Source organism: Notolepis coatsorum, assembly GCF_963971535.1.
Source record: "Notolepis coatsorum genome assembly, chromosome: 11".
NCBI classification, from domain to species: Eukaryota; Metazoa; Chordata; class Actinopteri; order Aulopiformes; family Paralepididae; genus Notolepis; species Notolepis coatsorum.
In genome coordinates this window covers 71,619,189-71,635,178 of record NC_140175.1, presented here as the reverse complement: position 1 = coordinate 71,635,178, position 15,990 = coordinate 71,619,189, and the positions used below count along the sequence as shown (strand labels likewise).

General features: G+C 44.0%; 1 protein-coding gene across 1 annotated transcript in view; it reads right to left on the bottom strand.

Annotated features, from left to right (window-relative positions):
- LOC311237365 (chondroitin sulfate proteoglycan 4-like) overlaps positions 1-14,744 on the bottom strand; it is an 89,205-nt gene extending 74,461 nt beyond the window's left edge. Inside the window, exon 1 of the mRNA XM_084325197.1 lies at positions 14,605-14,744. Within this exon, the coding sequence (XP_084181323.1) occupies positions 14,605-14,686 (82 nt within the window). The 5' untranslated portion in view covers positions 14,687-14,744. The remainder of the gene's footprint in view (positions 1-14,604) is intronic.
- Between the last annotated feature and the right edge of the window lie 1,246 nt (positions 14,745-15,990).

The window sequence follows — 15,990 nt, the reverse complement described above, 5'->3', positions numbered from 1 at the left end:
GTGTAAGTAACTAGTACAGTAACGAAGTTACTTTGAAATGAAGTAACTAGTAAAGTAACTGAGTTACTATTTTTCAGTAACTAGCACAACACTGTATAGGTATCTGGAATTCTACCTAAATAAATAAATAGACTTTGTCAAAATGGTGACTGACTTCCAGATCTGTATGTTAATTAACAAGTGGATAGAATAGATTAGAGTGGTCTTTTCACTGGGGACAAGTAACAAACCATGCAACACCTGAACATGTGTGCTTCAAACTGTTTTAATCCAGTAGTCTCAGCCCGCTACCCTGATGTATCTCCTAGCTGCAGGAGAGGGACACATAAAAAGGGTCCATCGACTATCTAAAAGGGCTTTTAAGTGCATGTCAATATGGTGTCTGCTGTTCTAGCCTTTAACCCTGTCTGAATTGAGTTAATGAAAGCTAATGCACTGCAGAGCTACATTATGTTCTGACTGTGACTGGACCACCTCCCTGGCCTTGGGGGAAGTCCATTCTCTCATATACTCTTGTGTGGAGCACTATGTCAGTGGTATCAATAGCCATCGGACTGACGCATGATTAAATGACATCAATCCTTATTGACTTGACCCAAAATGGGAGAACATTATTGGAACGTTCTGGTCAAATGACTAAATGTGGCATTCAGTTTGTCATCCACATGGTCCAACAGCTGTGTGAGGTTGAGGTTATCCTCCATAAAGTATTGTATTCACACGACTGTGTCGGAAAATAGGTCCAGATAAATTATTGGAAGATGTAAAGATTAAATAGAGACACAATAATAAACGTTCTACTACTACCAACCATACTACCTACTACTATTACCATAAAGTTGAAACGATCAAATACTCTTATTATGTAGTAGAAGTAGTAGTACTTTATTGGCATGTAGCATTCACAAGACTAATTAAATAAGCTAAATAGAACAATAAAGGTAGAATAAGACAAGTTAAAAACTACAGTACAAGTAGAGATAAAACTAGTACAAGACATAAGAGACGTAAGATAAAACTACAGTACAAGTAGAGATACAACTAGTACAACTGTACAAGACATAAGAGACATAAGGCATAACTGACCAGCATTAACTCATTGGGCGCCAGACCCGAGTATAGTCGGGTTGCGCCTTAATGCGTTGAGCGCCATACCCGAGTATACTCGGGTTTTGATCCTTTGATATTTTTCCTTTGATCCCTGTTCTATACACTCAGCCGGAGCTCCCTAGGTCTCCCTGGCTCATCTGTCTAAGTTGGAATTGCAATGACGATCGAATCTCACCAGGTGGCAGTATCGCCTACCTTTTTAACTGGGAACTGGGGATATCACTTGTCTTGTGATCCACTCCGGCTGTTTACGCCTAGGAGTGGATCACAACATAGCAATCGGTGGAAGATTTGGTGCCTCAGAGCTATTATTTCCCGTATGGTAGCCATGCCCAATATACACAAGTAATTGCGATCGCCATAGGATCGACTGGGATTTATTCATTTGGAGTACTTTCTGACTGAGGTAAGGTCTATCTTAGGTAACCTGCTGGTATTTTATTTGAATACTTTTTTTATTTAACATTTTTAGATAGGATAGGTAGATTTTTATTGGTCCGGCAGAGAGGAAGGATGGGAGGAGATATGGGGGAAGACATGCGGCAAAGGTCGCCGGGTCCGGGAGTCGAAACCGGGACGGCCGCGCTGCACCACAGTGCGTTACGTGGTGTGCCACCCTGGCGCCCCTGCTGGTATTTTTTTTACGTAAAACATGCTTTTGTACTGATCACAGTGTCGTAGTTTACCGGACGTAAAACTTGCTTTTGGTAACGATGATTTTGTGAAGACACATATGTACATGGTATATACCTTTGATTTGGAAGTATTTGGGGTTTCAGGCGAGCAACCAGAACGATTTGGGCATATTGCATATAACGCGCCATATCTTGCGATCTATGAAAAAAGACTGGATCATTTTGGGAAGGGGTGATGTTTAGCGTGTAATAATGCTAAAATGGTCAATAACGCTGGTGCCATTGAGTAAAGATGGGAAAAGGGCATGGCTCTCAATGAGTTAATGGGAATTATGTAGTAATTAGTGATAACAACAAGGTTGAACATGGATAAAGTCTCAGTAATAGAATTACCTGAACATCACTGTGTAAACAAAACAGAGACTGTAGTTAGAAGAAGGGTACTAGATGACATGGCAGAGGAAAGGTTCTCTAATATCACAAAACTATCTAACCATCCAGCTTGGACTGTTCTTTAAACTGCATGGTTTAAAATCTTAATAACACCTTATAATTTACACTGGATCATGCTGCCACTCCATTTAAGGTTAAAAAGAGGTCAACTGACAAAATCTCACCATGGTTAAACAGTAGCAGTGTTGTTGGTCAGACTCTGTAGAATCTGTAGAGCTGCGGAACTAAAATGGAGGAAAACTAAGCTCACAGTCCAGTTGTTACAAAGGATCAGATTAAACCGAATATATATATTTATTTATTGATATATATTGCATAGTATTTGTATATCGTTTGATATCCCTTGTATATTCCTTGTACATATACACGGAATATCCCTTTAGTCCAGCCCATAATATTTCATTCTCCTATTGGACAGTGGTCCACCGGCGCCAGGGACCGGCCCCCGGAGCCAGGTTCAAAGTCACCGACACGACATGTCTGTACTTGCCCCGGCCCTGCCCAGGGATACGGCGACAGAAATGAGAGTGGAACTATTTGTTCACCGTGCATATAAATACGGCGCAGGTGAATGTAGAAGCCCCTTAGCCCCTTACCTCCGTACCCTTCGTCCTTTTAGTATGTTACCGATAAGTTGAAGCCTCACCCACGATACAACGTGCGGTGAAGTATGGCCTGTTTGGCCTCAGAATAGAGCATCGAGACCGCGTGCGAATTAGTAACTGAATTGTCAGAGTTTGGCGCTATACCGTCGAGTGCGACATATTTCTATTGAGTCTTTAATAGTCTATTTGTGTATAGTGTATCGTACGGTTAGAATTCTATAGTGACCAGCATCTCCAACGCTTTCTCGTATTAGCTAGAGTTCTTATCCAGGCTGGGCCGACCGCATGGCGCTTTCACCCGAGGAGACCTAGGCGAGAACCGTATGGACATGTACACTGGATTAATCTACCCGACGACTACATAGCCTTTGCGGCTGGAATATATTTGCTTTGGTCCTATGATTTATGGAGCGGATAATCGCCGACGCCTGCACGTGTTGGATTTACCCCGAGAGGAGTCAAGTCGAGTCGGCGCTCAGAGAGCCTGAGGCCGCCTAGCTTTCTTCACTGTAGAGCTACAGTCTACAAGAGAACCAAGCTGTATTCGTCTGTGGATCAAGAGACTACTGCACCGGCTTCTGTACCTGAAGTCTCCCTAGTCATCGTTGACCAGACGTCCTACTACCGACAGATCTTCTACCCCCTTGCTGGCTTACAACCAGTGGGAACCCCTTCCAGTATCTTCCGCTATATTACTAGTGCACCATAGATATAATTCCCTAAGATTCAGGTTGTATAATTACCTCCTGCGTAACCAGAGAATGGACATTCGTTATTGATTTGCCTACGCATATTCCTTTGCCTTACAAGTGCATTCAAAGAATAATGTAAAGTATCCTATGTACCTTTTGCTCCATTAAATACTTGATTAATACCTTTGACTGGAACCGATTTCATTGTGGGAAGTGTTCATCATATTCATATATCGTGTACTGTATGGCCAGTAATTAAAGTACATAAAGCGGTAGTGGTTTAATGATACCATACTTATCAATACAGTCAGGGAATTGTACCCCTCAGTTACACCAGTGATATATAATATAAAGAATAAAGACTGCCTATAACAAGGAAATACGGGTGGCAAGAAAGGACTACTTCTATAAGGTTATTTTTGAGGTACCGAACCGAAACACGTCGGTACTACAGAGTATAGATTCAAGTGAGATACCAAAAAAAAAAAATTATTTTAAATTTCTTGAGACTAAAGTACTGAAAAAAGGTACCGTTGGGTACCGGTATCGATTCACAGGTACCGGTACCGTATCGGTTCAAATGTGAAAGGTACCCATCCCTAGTTATCACAGAGAATGCTGGAAACTCTAGAATATTATTATCCGCCATTGACCAGCTGCAGTTCTCTGCATCAAAATGCGAAAAACTTGCATTATTCTTCAATAACAAAATAACATCAATCAGAGCCATCATTATCCCTAATACAAACACAGATAACATCTGTAAACCCTGCAAAAAATATGTAACCATGGGAAAATGCAATGTAACTCCTCCACTTCCTGTATTGACCCCTATACCTACAGCATTTTTAAGCTGATATTTGAATTTTGAAAGTGTCTCAAATCATGTCCTAAAGATTATAAATACATCGCTTCTGACAGGCATCTTCCCAGATGCATTCAGAACAGCCGTCGTAATCCCTTACTAAAGAAACCCAAACTAGACAGTAATGTACTGACCAACTATAGGCCGATATCCAACCTTCCATTCATTAGCAAGATACTTGAATAAATTGTCTCAGTCCAAAATAAACTATTTTCTTAAAGAAAACAACATCATACCTAGAATTTATTTTATTAGCTCCATGCTTCCGTTGTCTCCTCCTGTTGGTTACTGGCAAAAACTGCAATCTGCTGCATATAAATTAGTCTGGAATAACAAACGCCCACGCTTAAAGAGAACCACTGCACAGAGGAGTAAATTGGACGGGGTTTGGCATTTCCGGACTTCAAATATTATTTCCAAGCATACTCTCTAAGACCTCTTATCACGTGGTTTGACGCTCAAGCGGCTGTTTCCTGGCGTCCATTGGAGGAGGAGATGGTGTCCCCACACAGACTTCAAGATATCGTGTACACCAACATCTCAATTAAACAATGCAAATTACGATTTGGCCCTCTGATCACACATGTGATCCAGATTTGGCGTGATACCCAGAGAACTCGCACTAACCGCCATAAATGGCACACGCACTCCCCACTGTTCAATAACAATTTGCTCCTTATTGGACAACGACCCATTAGATTCCCCAGATGGGAGGGGAAGGGTATCCATGTATTGAGGGATATTTTCAACGACTCTGGTATCCGGTCTTTTCAGGACCTATCCAACGAATTTGATCTCCCCGGTATAAACAGTACAACCGTTTATAAATCAAAAGGACCTTGAAAAACCTCTTGATTCTTGATTCTTCTTGAAAAAGTGATCCATGCCTTTACCTCAAGCCGACTTGACTACTGTAATGCACTCCTTACTGGCCTCCCGAAAAGAAAACACAGAAAGATTCATTCAAAACTCTGCAGCTAGGCTAATATCTAGAACCAAGAGGAGATCCGGTAACATTTAGAATTTATTTTAAAGTCCTCCTCCTTATATATAAGCACTAAATGGAACAGGACCAAGCTATATTGCCAATTATCTTGTCAACTATGTGCCCCTTAGAACATTACAATCATCTACTACTGGTCTATTGAAGGTTCCCAGCAACAGCCAAAAGAAAATCAGGGACGCAGCCTTTGCTAATTACGCACCAAAGCTATGGAACACCCTACCTATGGACATTAGGGAGGCTAGCTCACTAAATATTTTCAAAAGTAAGCTAAAAACGTACGTCTTCACCTGAGCCTTTTAATGCAATCATCATACATTGCACACATTTTGTTATGGTTTGTAACCGACCCCAATCGCACAACACAAGACAGGTATGATGGTTTGCCAAGAAACAGATATTTATTGAGAGACAGGGAAAAAGGGCACTGTCCCTTTAAGGGAGAACACAAATACAGGAATATAACAAGAGGGGAAAAACTAGGTGCCTTTAAGAGGCGGGCAGGAAAAGGGAACACTAAGGGAAGGTTAATGAACGCTAGGGGAAACATTAAAGGAACGCTAGGGGAAGGTTAAAGGAAACGAGGAACTAGAGACTAGGAGAAGTCGGGACAAGGAGAGCTAGGGAACAGGAGAACTGGGGACTAGGAGAACTAGGGACAAGGAACTAGGTGGAACTAGAAGGGGAGAACTTGGGACCAGGAACTAGGTGGAACTAGAAAGGGGAGAACTAGGGACAGAGGGGACTGAGGCCCGCGGAGGCGGGCTGGGGTACAGGGAGGAACTGGGGACAGAGACCCGCGGAGGCGGGCTGGGGACAGGGAGGAACTGGGGACTGGTGGGAAAACATCTGGGCCGCTCTGCAGAACAGAGGAGAGGGTTAATATTCAAAAGGGAACAAACAGAGCAGATGCAGAACAGTCCAAATAAACAAAGAAAACAAAGTAATAATATCTTCGTGTGACAAACACACAGGGGGAGATGTAATGTCCAAAAATACTATCTAAGTGAGAACAAAAACAGAGTGGGAGATGAAATGTCCAAACTACTAACTAAGTGAGAACTAACGGAGGCAATACGCTGGGTGAGTGACATCACAATCAAAACTCACCCAGGCGTATGCGTAATGGTACAGGAACAGCAGCGGGAACGGGGGCAAGAAGCATTACGCTGGGTGAGTGACATCACAATCAAAACTCACCCAGGCGTATGCGTAATGGTACAGGAAACAGCAGCGGGAACGGGGGCAAGAGGCACTACGCTGGGTGAGTGACATCACAATCAAAACTCACCCAGGCGTATGCGTAATGGTACAGGGACAGCAGCGGGAACGGGGGCAAGAAGCATTACGCTGGGTGAGTGACATCACAATCAAAACTCACCCAGGCGTATGCGTAATGGTACAGGAAACAGCAGCGGGAACGGGGGCAAGAGGCACTACGCTGGGTGAGTGACATCACAATAAAAACTCACCCAGGCGTATGCGTAATGGTACAGGGACAGCAGCGGGGCGAGGGCATCGCCACCGGGTGGCTGGCTGTCCGAGCCGAGGAACAGAGTGCTGGAACAGTGGCGGTGGCGAGGGTGTCGTCCACCGGGTAGCCGACTGTCGGAGCCGAGGAACAGAGTGCTGGAACAGTGGCGGTGGCGAGGGTGTCGTCCACCGGGTAGCCGCTGTCGGAGCCGAGGAACAGAGTGCTGGAACAGCGGCGGTGGCGAGGGTGTCGTCCACCGGGTAGCCGCTGTCGGAGCCGAGGAACAGAGTGCTGGAACAGTGGCGGTGGCGAGGGTGTCGTCCACCGGGTAGCCGCTGTCGGAGCCGAGGAACAGGGTGCTGGAACAGCGGCGGTGGCGAGGGTGTCGTCCACCGGGTAGCCGCTGTCGGAGCCGAGGAACAGAGTGGCGCGCCACACCTTGGTGTGCGCGTCGGAACCGAGAGACGCATCGGGGTGCGTCTGCGAGGAGGAGTGTGCCAAGCACGAGGATCTTTGGAAAATGCGCGTTGGAGACTGGAGAGCGTGCCAAGCCCTTGAAGATGCGCGTTGCGCGCTGGTGACTGGAGAGCGTGCCAAGCCCTTGCAGATGCGCGTACCGCGCTGGTGACTGGAGAGCGTGCCAAGCCCGAAGGTCTAGAAGATGCGCGTCTGCGCGCTGGTCGGGAGAGCGTGCCAAGCTCGAAGGTCTAGGAGATGCGCGTCTGCGCGCTGGTCGGGAGAGCGTGCCAAGCTCGAAGGTCTAGGAGATGCGCGTCTGCGCGCTGGTCGGGAGAGCGTGCCAAGCTCGAAGGTCTGAAGTGGAACACTGGAATACCTCCCGTAGAGGATTAGAGAGCGCAGTACAGTGTCTCCCTCCAGGCAAACGGCGACAGGTGGCGAAGGCTTGAGCGCATCTGGCGCGCTGGTCTGGAGTGGAACACTGGAATACCTCCCGTAGAGGATTAGAGAGCGCAGTACAATGTCTCCCTCCAGGCAAACGGCGACAGGTGGCCAAAGCTTGCACCTCGTCTCACGCCGGGCGCTGGTCTGGATGTGCGTCAGGACGACAGCTGCGCTGGGGGTCTGAAGTGGATGACTGGGATGCCTCCCGTGGAAGTCTAGGGAGCGCAGACCAGTCCCACTCTCAGGCAACGGCGACAGCAGGCGAAGGCTGGAGCATACATCTCTACGCCGGAGAATCAATACAGCATAGGCAGAACAGAGGACCTCCCGAAAGAGTCTAGATGTTTGAGAATATGATACGGCATGTTTACAACACGACCCCACGCCGAAACGAGGGGAAGAGCCCTGGTATTTAAAGCCCACAGGGGAACTAATTAGCCTGCCACCACAGGTGCGAGAGGTAATTGATAATAGTCCAGGTGTGGCCACTGAGAGTAAACGAGAGTAAAGAACGAGAGGGTGGGGGCTAGAGAGAGTGAGTAGGGAATTCCTAACAGTAGGCTTAAAGAAGACAGAGAAAGTTGGTGAGCAGCGGACAAAACCTCACACATTTTATGTCTATCTTTATGCTAAAACATGAATTATTGTACTGTAAATGTGAGCTATTTCATTGGACTACTTTTATTCTGTCTATTGTATGGTAATGTTATGCCTATGTCTCTATTTTACTGCTGTGAAGCACTTTGGACTGCACTTCTTGTATGAAAGGTGCTATATACAAATAAAGTTGATTATTATTATTATTATTATTATTATGTATGGAGGTTTGACAGTTTGACAGTGAGGGTTATACGGACAGAGATTTCCATCTTGGAATTATCTATGATTTCACAAAAGCACCTACAAATGAAAACACAAAGACCCAAGACATGCAGTCAGCAGTCTGGCCCACAGTGGCCCAGCCTCCCGCTCCACATAAAGCCAATAATCCCTTGTCATTATGCCTGCCACATGATGGCATATTCTGCCCCAGTGTCATAGTGACGGTCCTACTGATGTCTATCTGACTATAATCTGCCCCAGTGCGTATGGAGACTATTATATTGGATTATTAATAATCTGCCTATAATACCGACACAAACACACCTACAGTGTGAGCACCAGTCTACCTAGTAGACAGACTTTACATGTCATGAACAGTGTGAGCACCAGTCTACCTAGTACACAGAGTTTACATGTCATGAACAGTGTGAGCACCAGTCTACCTAGTACACAGAGTTTACATGTCATGAACAGTGTGAGCACCAGTCTATAGTAGACAGACTTTACATGTCATGAACAGTGTGAGCACCAGTCTACCTAGTAGACAGACTTTACATGTCATGAACAGTGTGAGCACCAGTCTACCTAGTAGACAGACTTTACATGTCATGAACAGTGTGAGCACCAGTCTACCTAGTAGACAGACTTTACATGTCATGAACAGTGTGAACAACACAGCCTCCACAATATCCATATTTACCTGACTGATTGAGAACATCCAGATGAACACATTTAGTTGTACAACTCGAACATGCATCATACTGAACCACTACTGAGACGGACTTAGAGACAATACAGCACAAGCACTAAATTATATCAGAAAATGATTTAGGTTGAAGAGCAGGGGCGCTTTAAAAGTTTGTATTTATTTATTCTGTCCTGTTTTAGGTGTAGTCCAGACTCCAGACCCTTGATTGATTGATTGAAAATCTTTATTTATCCCAGAGAGGAGATTCAGATGTCCATCACAGCATAACAGCCATTTAAAAACAGTTAATAGAAACAGTTAATACATAACATACACTTATTTAGTATGTGTTAAAAACAAAGATGGACAAATACATAGGGCTAAAAAGAAGAGCTAAAATAGGGCTAAAATCGAGCTAAAAGTGGTGAATGGAAGAAAAGAAAAAGAAACAAGTCCAATCATGAATGATGTTAATTAATTAATTAATTACAGTCCACAACCCAGCTCCTCCAGTCCACGGCAGTTAGCCCGTCCTGGCCCTGCCTGGTTGTGGAGCCTGATTGCCACCGGCACAAATGACTGCCCGAAGCGCTTAGTTTGTGGTATGTCAGGGGGGAAGTCTGTGGCTAAACGTGGACCGCATTGCGGTCAGCTCATCGTGGAGGGGGTGGCAGGGGTTCTCAAGGATAGCGTACAGCTTCCTCCTCGTCCTCCCCTCTGCCACCACCTCCAGACTGTCCAGGTCCGCTCCTACCACAGAGCTTGCTTTCTTGACCAGTTAATTTATTTTGTCTGTGTTGGTGTTGCCCCCCCCCCCCCCCCCCCAGCATACCACAGCAAAAAAGAGGGCACTAGCCACCACAGACTGGTAGAACATCTGCAGACATTGAAGGACCTGAGCCCTCTCAGGAAGAACAGTCTGCTCTGTCCCGTCCTGTAGAGGGCCTCTGTGTTGTCCGTCCAGTCCAGTTTGTTGTTCATGAGAACACCCAGAGATTTGTAGTTGAAGAATCTCTCAACCAAAAAATTAAATAAAAAAATATGTAATATTATGGCCATAGTCTCACACATATCCCAAAGCAATCCCAATGTTATTTTTTTTATCTACTTTTTCTCCCCATTTTTCTATTTTTCTCCCATCCCAATTTTTTCGTATTATCCAATTCTTCCCTCCCCTGTCTTGAACGTTGCTAGACCATGCCTCCCACTGGTCGGCTGCAATGTGGACGAAGCCTTGCATCACGTGTCCCCTCCGGTACACGAGGAGGCAGCCGTCGCATCTTCTCACCTGTACAGCGCGATCTCTCAGTGGCGAGGAGTAACACGTGGGAGGCTCACGCTGCCCCCGATACTTCCTGATTTTGTTGTACAGGCGCACCAACCGACCTGTAGGAGTCGCTGTCCACAACGTCCGATCCCCACCCACCGGCTTTCCCACCCCCTAATACTGCCAATTGTAATAGTATGAACGACCAGCCAAGCCGGAAGCAACGCCGAGAGCTGGGCTCGAACCCAGCATCTCCTGCGTTATTGGCGAGCGCCTTGCCCACTGCGCCACTTAGCCGCCCTGCAATCCCAATGTTCAATCAATATCTCACATGAAAAAATAAATCAAATAAAATGTCTTAAGCTGCATTCGCACCACAGGAACTTTCCCCCGGAACTAGGGACTTGTTCAGGAACTCCAGGGTCTAAGCAGAATTTCCAGGAGATTATTTATTCCCAAATAAGACTATACAACGAAACTATAAAAAAAGGAATGGTCAGTACGCCACTGTGTCGCGCATTGAACGCACATTTGTGCCAAGAGTGGTACCTTTTAATTTGGTCGAGTTGAGTTGAATGGGAATCGCCAGGTTTATTACCTTGGATGTCAGAATCATCAGCAATTTGTTGCATTGTTAGCTAACATTGAATATATTTCCTCAGATAGCTTGTATATATTTTAGCTTGTATACATTTTAATACAGGCTTCAGCACCAAAGTCTGGCACCAAGAAGAGCATAGAACGCTGGTATTCTGACGTAGTGACCCTTCCTTCTTTTATAGTTTTATAGTATAGTCCAGGTTGCTTGCGGCGCTGAACATTCTGAATGATCGAGTACTCACAGCATTTCATTGTCTATGCTTGCTATGCACTCGGGATTGCACTCTGAAGCACTCAAATTTGGCATTTTTAAATGAACAATACCACTTACTGTAGACTGCTGGCCTTGTTGTACAAAATTGTAAATCAGCTAAATGACTAAATGTAAGATGTCAATGCAAAACTACAAACTTGTCTTGTACAAATTAATTTGTTTTGAGAGTTATTGAGTTAAGGAGTTGGAATGTGTAATGGCATTATGATGTCACACATTACAGGAAGTATTAAGTACAGCTCAAGTGAAATTATGAAAGTTTTAAAAAGAATATCAAGGCCTTTGCATATGTCACTGAGACTCACTAAACTATTTTATTTGGGTAGACCACATTCCAATACTTTTAGCTAAATAACTCTCAAAGCAAATACATGTTGTACAAGACAGTTTATAGTTTTGAGATGTGTGTGAGATTATGGCATAATAACTTAACTTTATTGTTTTGGTGGAGTGTACCTGTATGTAGCCTTTTTTCAATGACATGCTGTCATGTTTTATTTGATTATGGTACAACAAAAATATTTATAGAAAACAAAGTGACATATTGTAGGGAGGGACATCCCGGCAGAACAAAAGGGCAGGGGCTCAAGCCCCCTTTGCACCCCATCTGGTGTCTGATGAGCACAGAAGGAAGCCATTTTAGGAGTGGCAGGGTAGGGGCAAGTATGTATACCACCGATCTTAGACCCTACTTGTCCTGCCTGCTGTGATTAATATGAAATCAAAAGGTAATCCAGTGCATTCATCAAGAGGCAGATTACCACATTGTGCAGATTGTGCACATAGACGCTAATATTAAAATATTTAGATTGGATTGGGTGAAATTGTTCGTAGAGGGGTTGTAGGAAGCTGTGACACAATTAACCATATTCAGACAGTGGCCATTTTCCTCTTATGTCATGCTTGATTGATTGATTGATTGATTGATTGATTGATTGATTGATTGATTGATTGATTGATTGAAAATGTATTGCAGAATGGGTACAATAAAGTACAGCTCAATACACACAATTGTTAAGGGGATGCAGCCCAGAGAAAGACTTTCGTCTTGTTTACATCAGGGTCCCCCATTTTCAATTAATCTTCATCTTCATGCTCAGGTTGGGATTCCTTTCCACCCTGGCAACATGGCCGCTTGAATATGGTCAATGGTGTAGGGTCTGCTGAGTGGATCATACAGTGTAACCTCCTGTGATCCATATTTAAAATTAAATATTAAGAGAAAAGTCTTACTGCATACTGCATTTAATTATGGCAGGGGGGATATACCGACCGGGTATAATCGATTATTGTCCATCTGTTAATCATGTTGTGGGATCTTTGTTTTGCGTGAATTGTGATACAATGTTACTGTCTAAATAAATAATAAACATTTTATATTAAGAAATATATATTAAAAAAACGATATGGTGGGGAGCTCCAGTAGCTCACCGCATATCTCGGCGCTATCTCTGCGTCGGGGAAAACCGTGCTGCGTCACGGATCTGGTGGACTCCGAGTTCGATTCCCGGACCCGGCGTCATTTGCCAGAATGTCTTCCCCTGATCTATATCCCGTTTCACCCTGTATCTGTCGGTCATGCTTGACCAGAAACGCGATAAACGCTAAAAAAGAAAGTTTAAAAAAAAAGAAAAAACGATATGGTGTCATTACCATTATAGTCCAGTATGATTAACACTGATTGGATTATCTAACATGTGATTTTACCATACATAAGCGGACATTGTTAAACCTGTATTATCATTGTTGTTCATATCGCCCAGCCCTACAAGAAGCATCCATCTGCAGAACGTCAGCCCCAGCACTCTCAGGCCCCACGCTGTCAGGCCCCTCAGGAATTTGCCCGCTCAGCAGCGCCACCCACCCAATGGCTGAATTGCCAATGGCTGAATTGGAGTATTGCACTGTGCGGGTTTGATTGATTGATTGATTGATTGAAAACTGTACAGTTCCCCCCCTCCCCCACCCACCCAACCCCACCCCACCTACCCAACCTCCTCCAATGTACAGTTTCTACGTCAAATGTATATACACTCTTTTCTGGACACTTGTTGTATCACAAACAGTACTGTATTTGCAAATCTGGTATGTCATAAATGTATAGATGTAGCAGTACTGTCTATCTGTATGTCGTGTATGTCATATATGTTATGATGAATTGAAAATGGGGGACCCTGATGTAAACAAAACGAAAGTCTTTCTCTGGTCTGCAACCCCTTAACAATTGTATTTATTGAGCTGTACTGTACTGTACCCATTCTGCAATCTGTTAATAAAGTTTTCAATCAATCAATCAATCAATCAAACCCGCACAGTGCAATACTCCAATTCAGCCATTGGCAATTCAGCCATTGGGTGGGTGGCGCTGCCTGCTGAGCGGGCAAATTCCTGAGGGGCCTGACAGCGTGGGGCCTGAGAGTGCTGGGGCTGACGTTCTGCAGATGGATACTATTGAGCCCTACCTTTAAGTCAAACATTCTATGCTGTGACTGACTGTGACTATGTTGTGACCAATATGACCAAAAATGTCATCTACTATATTTATTCAGCATCAAACTGCCGGATAATGGATAAAATATCAAGCGGCCAACTGTCACTGACACATTTGAATAGATTCAAAGGATGTAAAAGCGAGAGCACTGGTTGACATTGCCGTCATCATCTATATTAATTATGTTGTCTCCCTTACATAGCACCACAATATCAGACACACCCACAAATGTATTTCCCAAAACATAATCCGCTCCTAAATATACATTTATTCGACTCAAGTACTGTAGGTTACTTATAGCAAGCAGCATAGGCATAGTTTCCAATTTTTATTGTACTTTGGATTCAGGAGACTTACCAGTTTCACCTATACATTTCAAAGCTGAAATGTGGTAATGTTTTACTACATGTAACACTCTTAACAGTTATTTTGAATTAAAAGTCTTGTTTCCTAAGGCCTATTTTTACTTTTGAAAATTAAGAAAACTGAACAGCAAATACTATGTGAGTATTATATGAGTATATATATTTTTACCAGAGCACGATTAGGGTATTATCTCAATTTTAGTACTTTTTCCATCACCAAAAAGGTTACGACACCACTTGCAGCAACGTAGAAAAGGTATATATACTGATATACAGTCAAACAAACACAACTGTGATGAAAGGGGGAGAGAGAAGTGTGATTTCTTTGTATCATGTGCATCAACAGCAGCACCTTACCTGCGAACACTGGTCCAGTGCACAATAGCAGGAGCAGTAATACTTCTGTCGCAAACTGGTGAACAAACAGATAGCTCCCCATCGGTAATGATTTCACTTGTACTCCATTATCGGCAACATCTGAACGGGTGAGTGTGATCCATTCTGTTACTGTAACTTCACTCACCATCCACAGCTTCAGAGCTTTGAGTGCTTGCTGGCTTGGACTACAAACTAGAACGTACCTGTGCTGTGCTGCATGAGGAGGGCTTCCAGCGATGCAGAGCTCCGCCCTTTTCCAAGTAGCGCCGCGTCTGACCCCTGAAAGCAACACCAGTTCAAAATATGACCACCAGAGGGCGTAGTCCGATTAGGCGTTGGAGGAATCGGGGAAAAGTGATGATTGCCAGGAGCTGGCGTTTGCCTATTGTTTGGGTCATTATTTAAATGTCCTGTGTTCTGGACTTTTTAGTGAGGTTAGAAACGTGTATGTTGTGGTTTCTTTTAGTTGTTTTTTAGTTTAATTATCTGTATGCAGTTGCACAGAAGCCCATGCACCACATCTTGCAGTTGCAGGACAGTGCTTCTCAAAGTGGGGTCGGGGTTACGCCCATGGGTCCTTCAAGTCAAGTCAAGTGTTCCTTTATTAATCCGCTTGGGGAAATTCAGATGTCATAGCAGCATGGGGGGGGGGGGGGGGGGGTACAGGTAGGATAGGCCATTAATAGATCATAACAGTAACAGTGATAACAGTGTGAATGGCATGATTCACTCAATCAGTAATAATAATGATGTTATTATGGTCCATAACACTGCACCAGAGTCCATGCAGTGTTTATTATTATTGAGAGTCAGACAGTCATAACAGTTCTCCAGCTGTCAGCTATCCGGCAATTGGCAGCAGTCCATGCCCATGGTTGTGGCGCCTGATGGCTACTGGCACAAAGGACTGGCCGATGCGGTTTGTAGTGTGTCGTGTTTCGTGGGGGGATAGGTCTGCAGCTGTGGCTTGAGGGGATTCCAGGGGGTCCCCAGTCAAATGAGTAGTAGTTACTTTCACAATTATTTAATTTACTAGAAGTTTGCACTATGAGAGAAAATATAGCTTAATCTTAGCACTATGAGAGAATATCATGTTAGCACTAAGAGAGAATATGATGTTAGCACTATGAGAGAATAATCATGTTAGCACTATGAGAGAAGATATAATGTTAGCACTATGAGAGAAGATATAATGTCAACACTATGAGAGAAGATATAATGTTAGCACTATGAGAGAAGATATAATGTTAGCACTATGAGAGAAGATATAATGTTAGCACTATGAGAGAAGATATAATGTTAGCACTATGAGAGAAGATATAATGTCAACACTATGAGAGAAGATATAATGTTATCACTATGAGA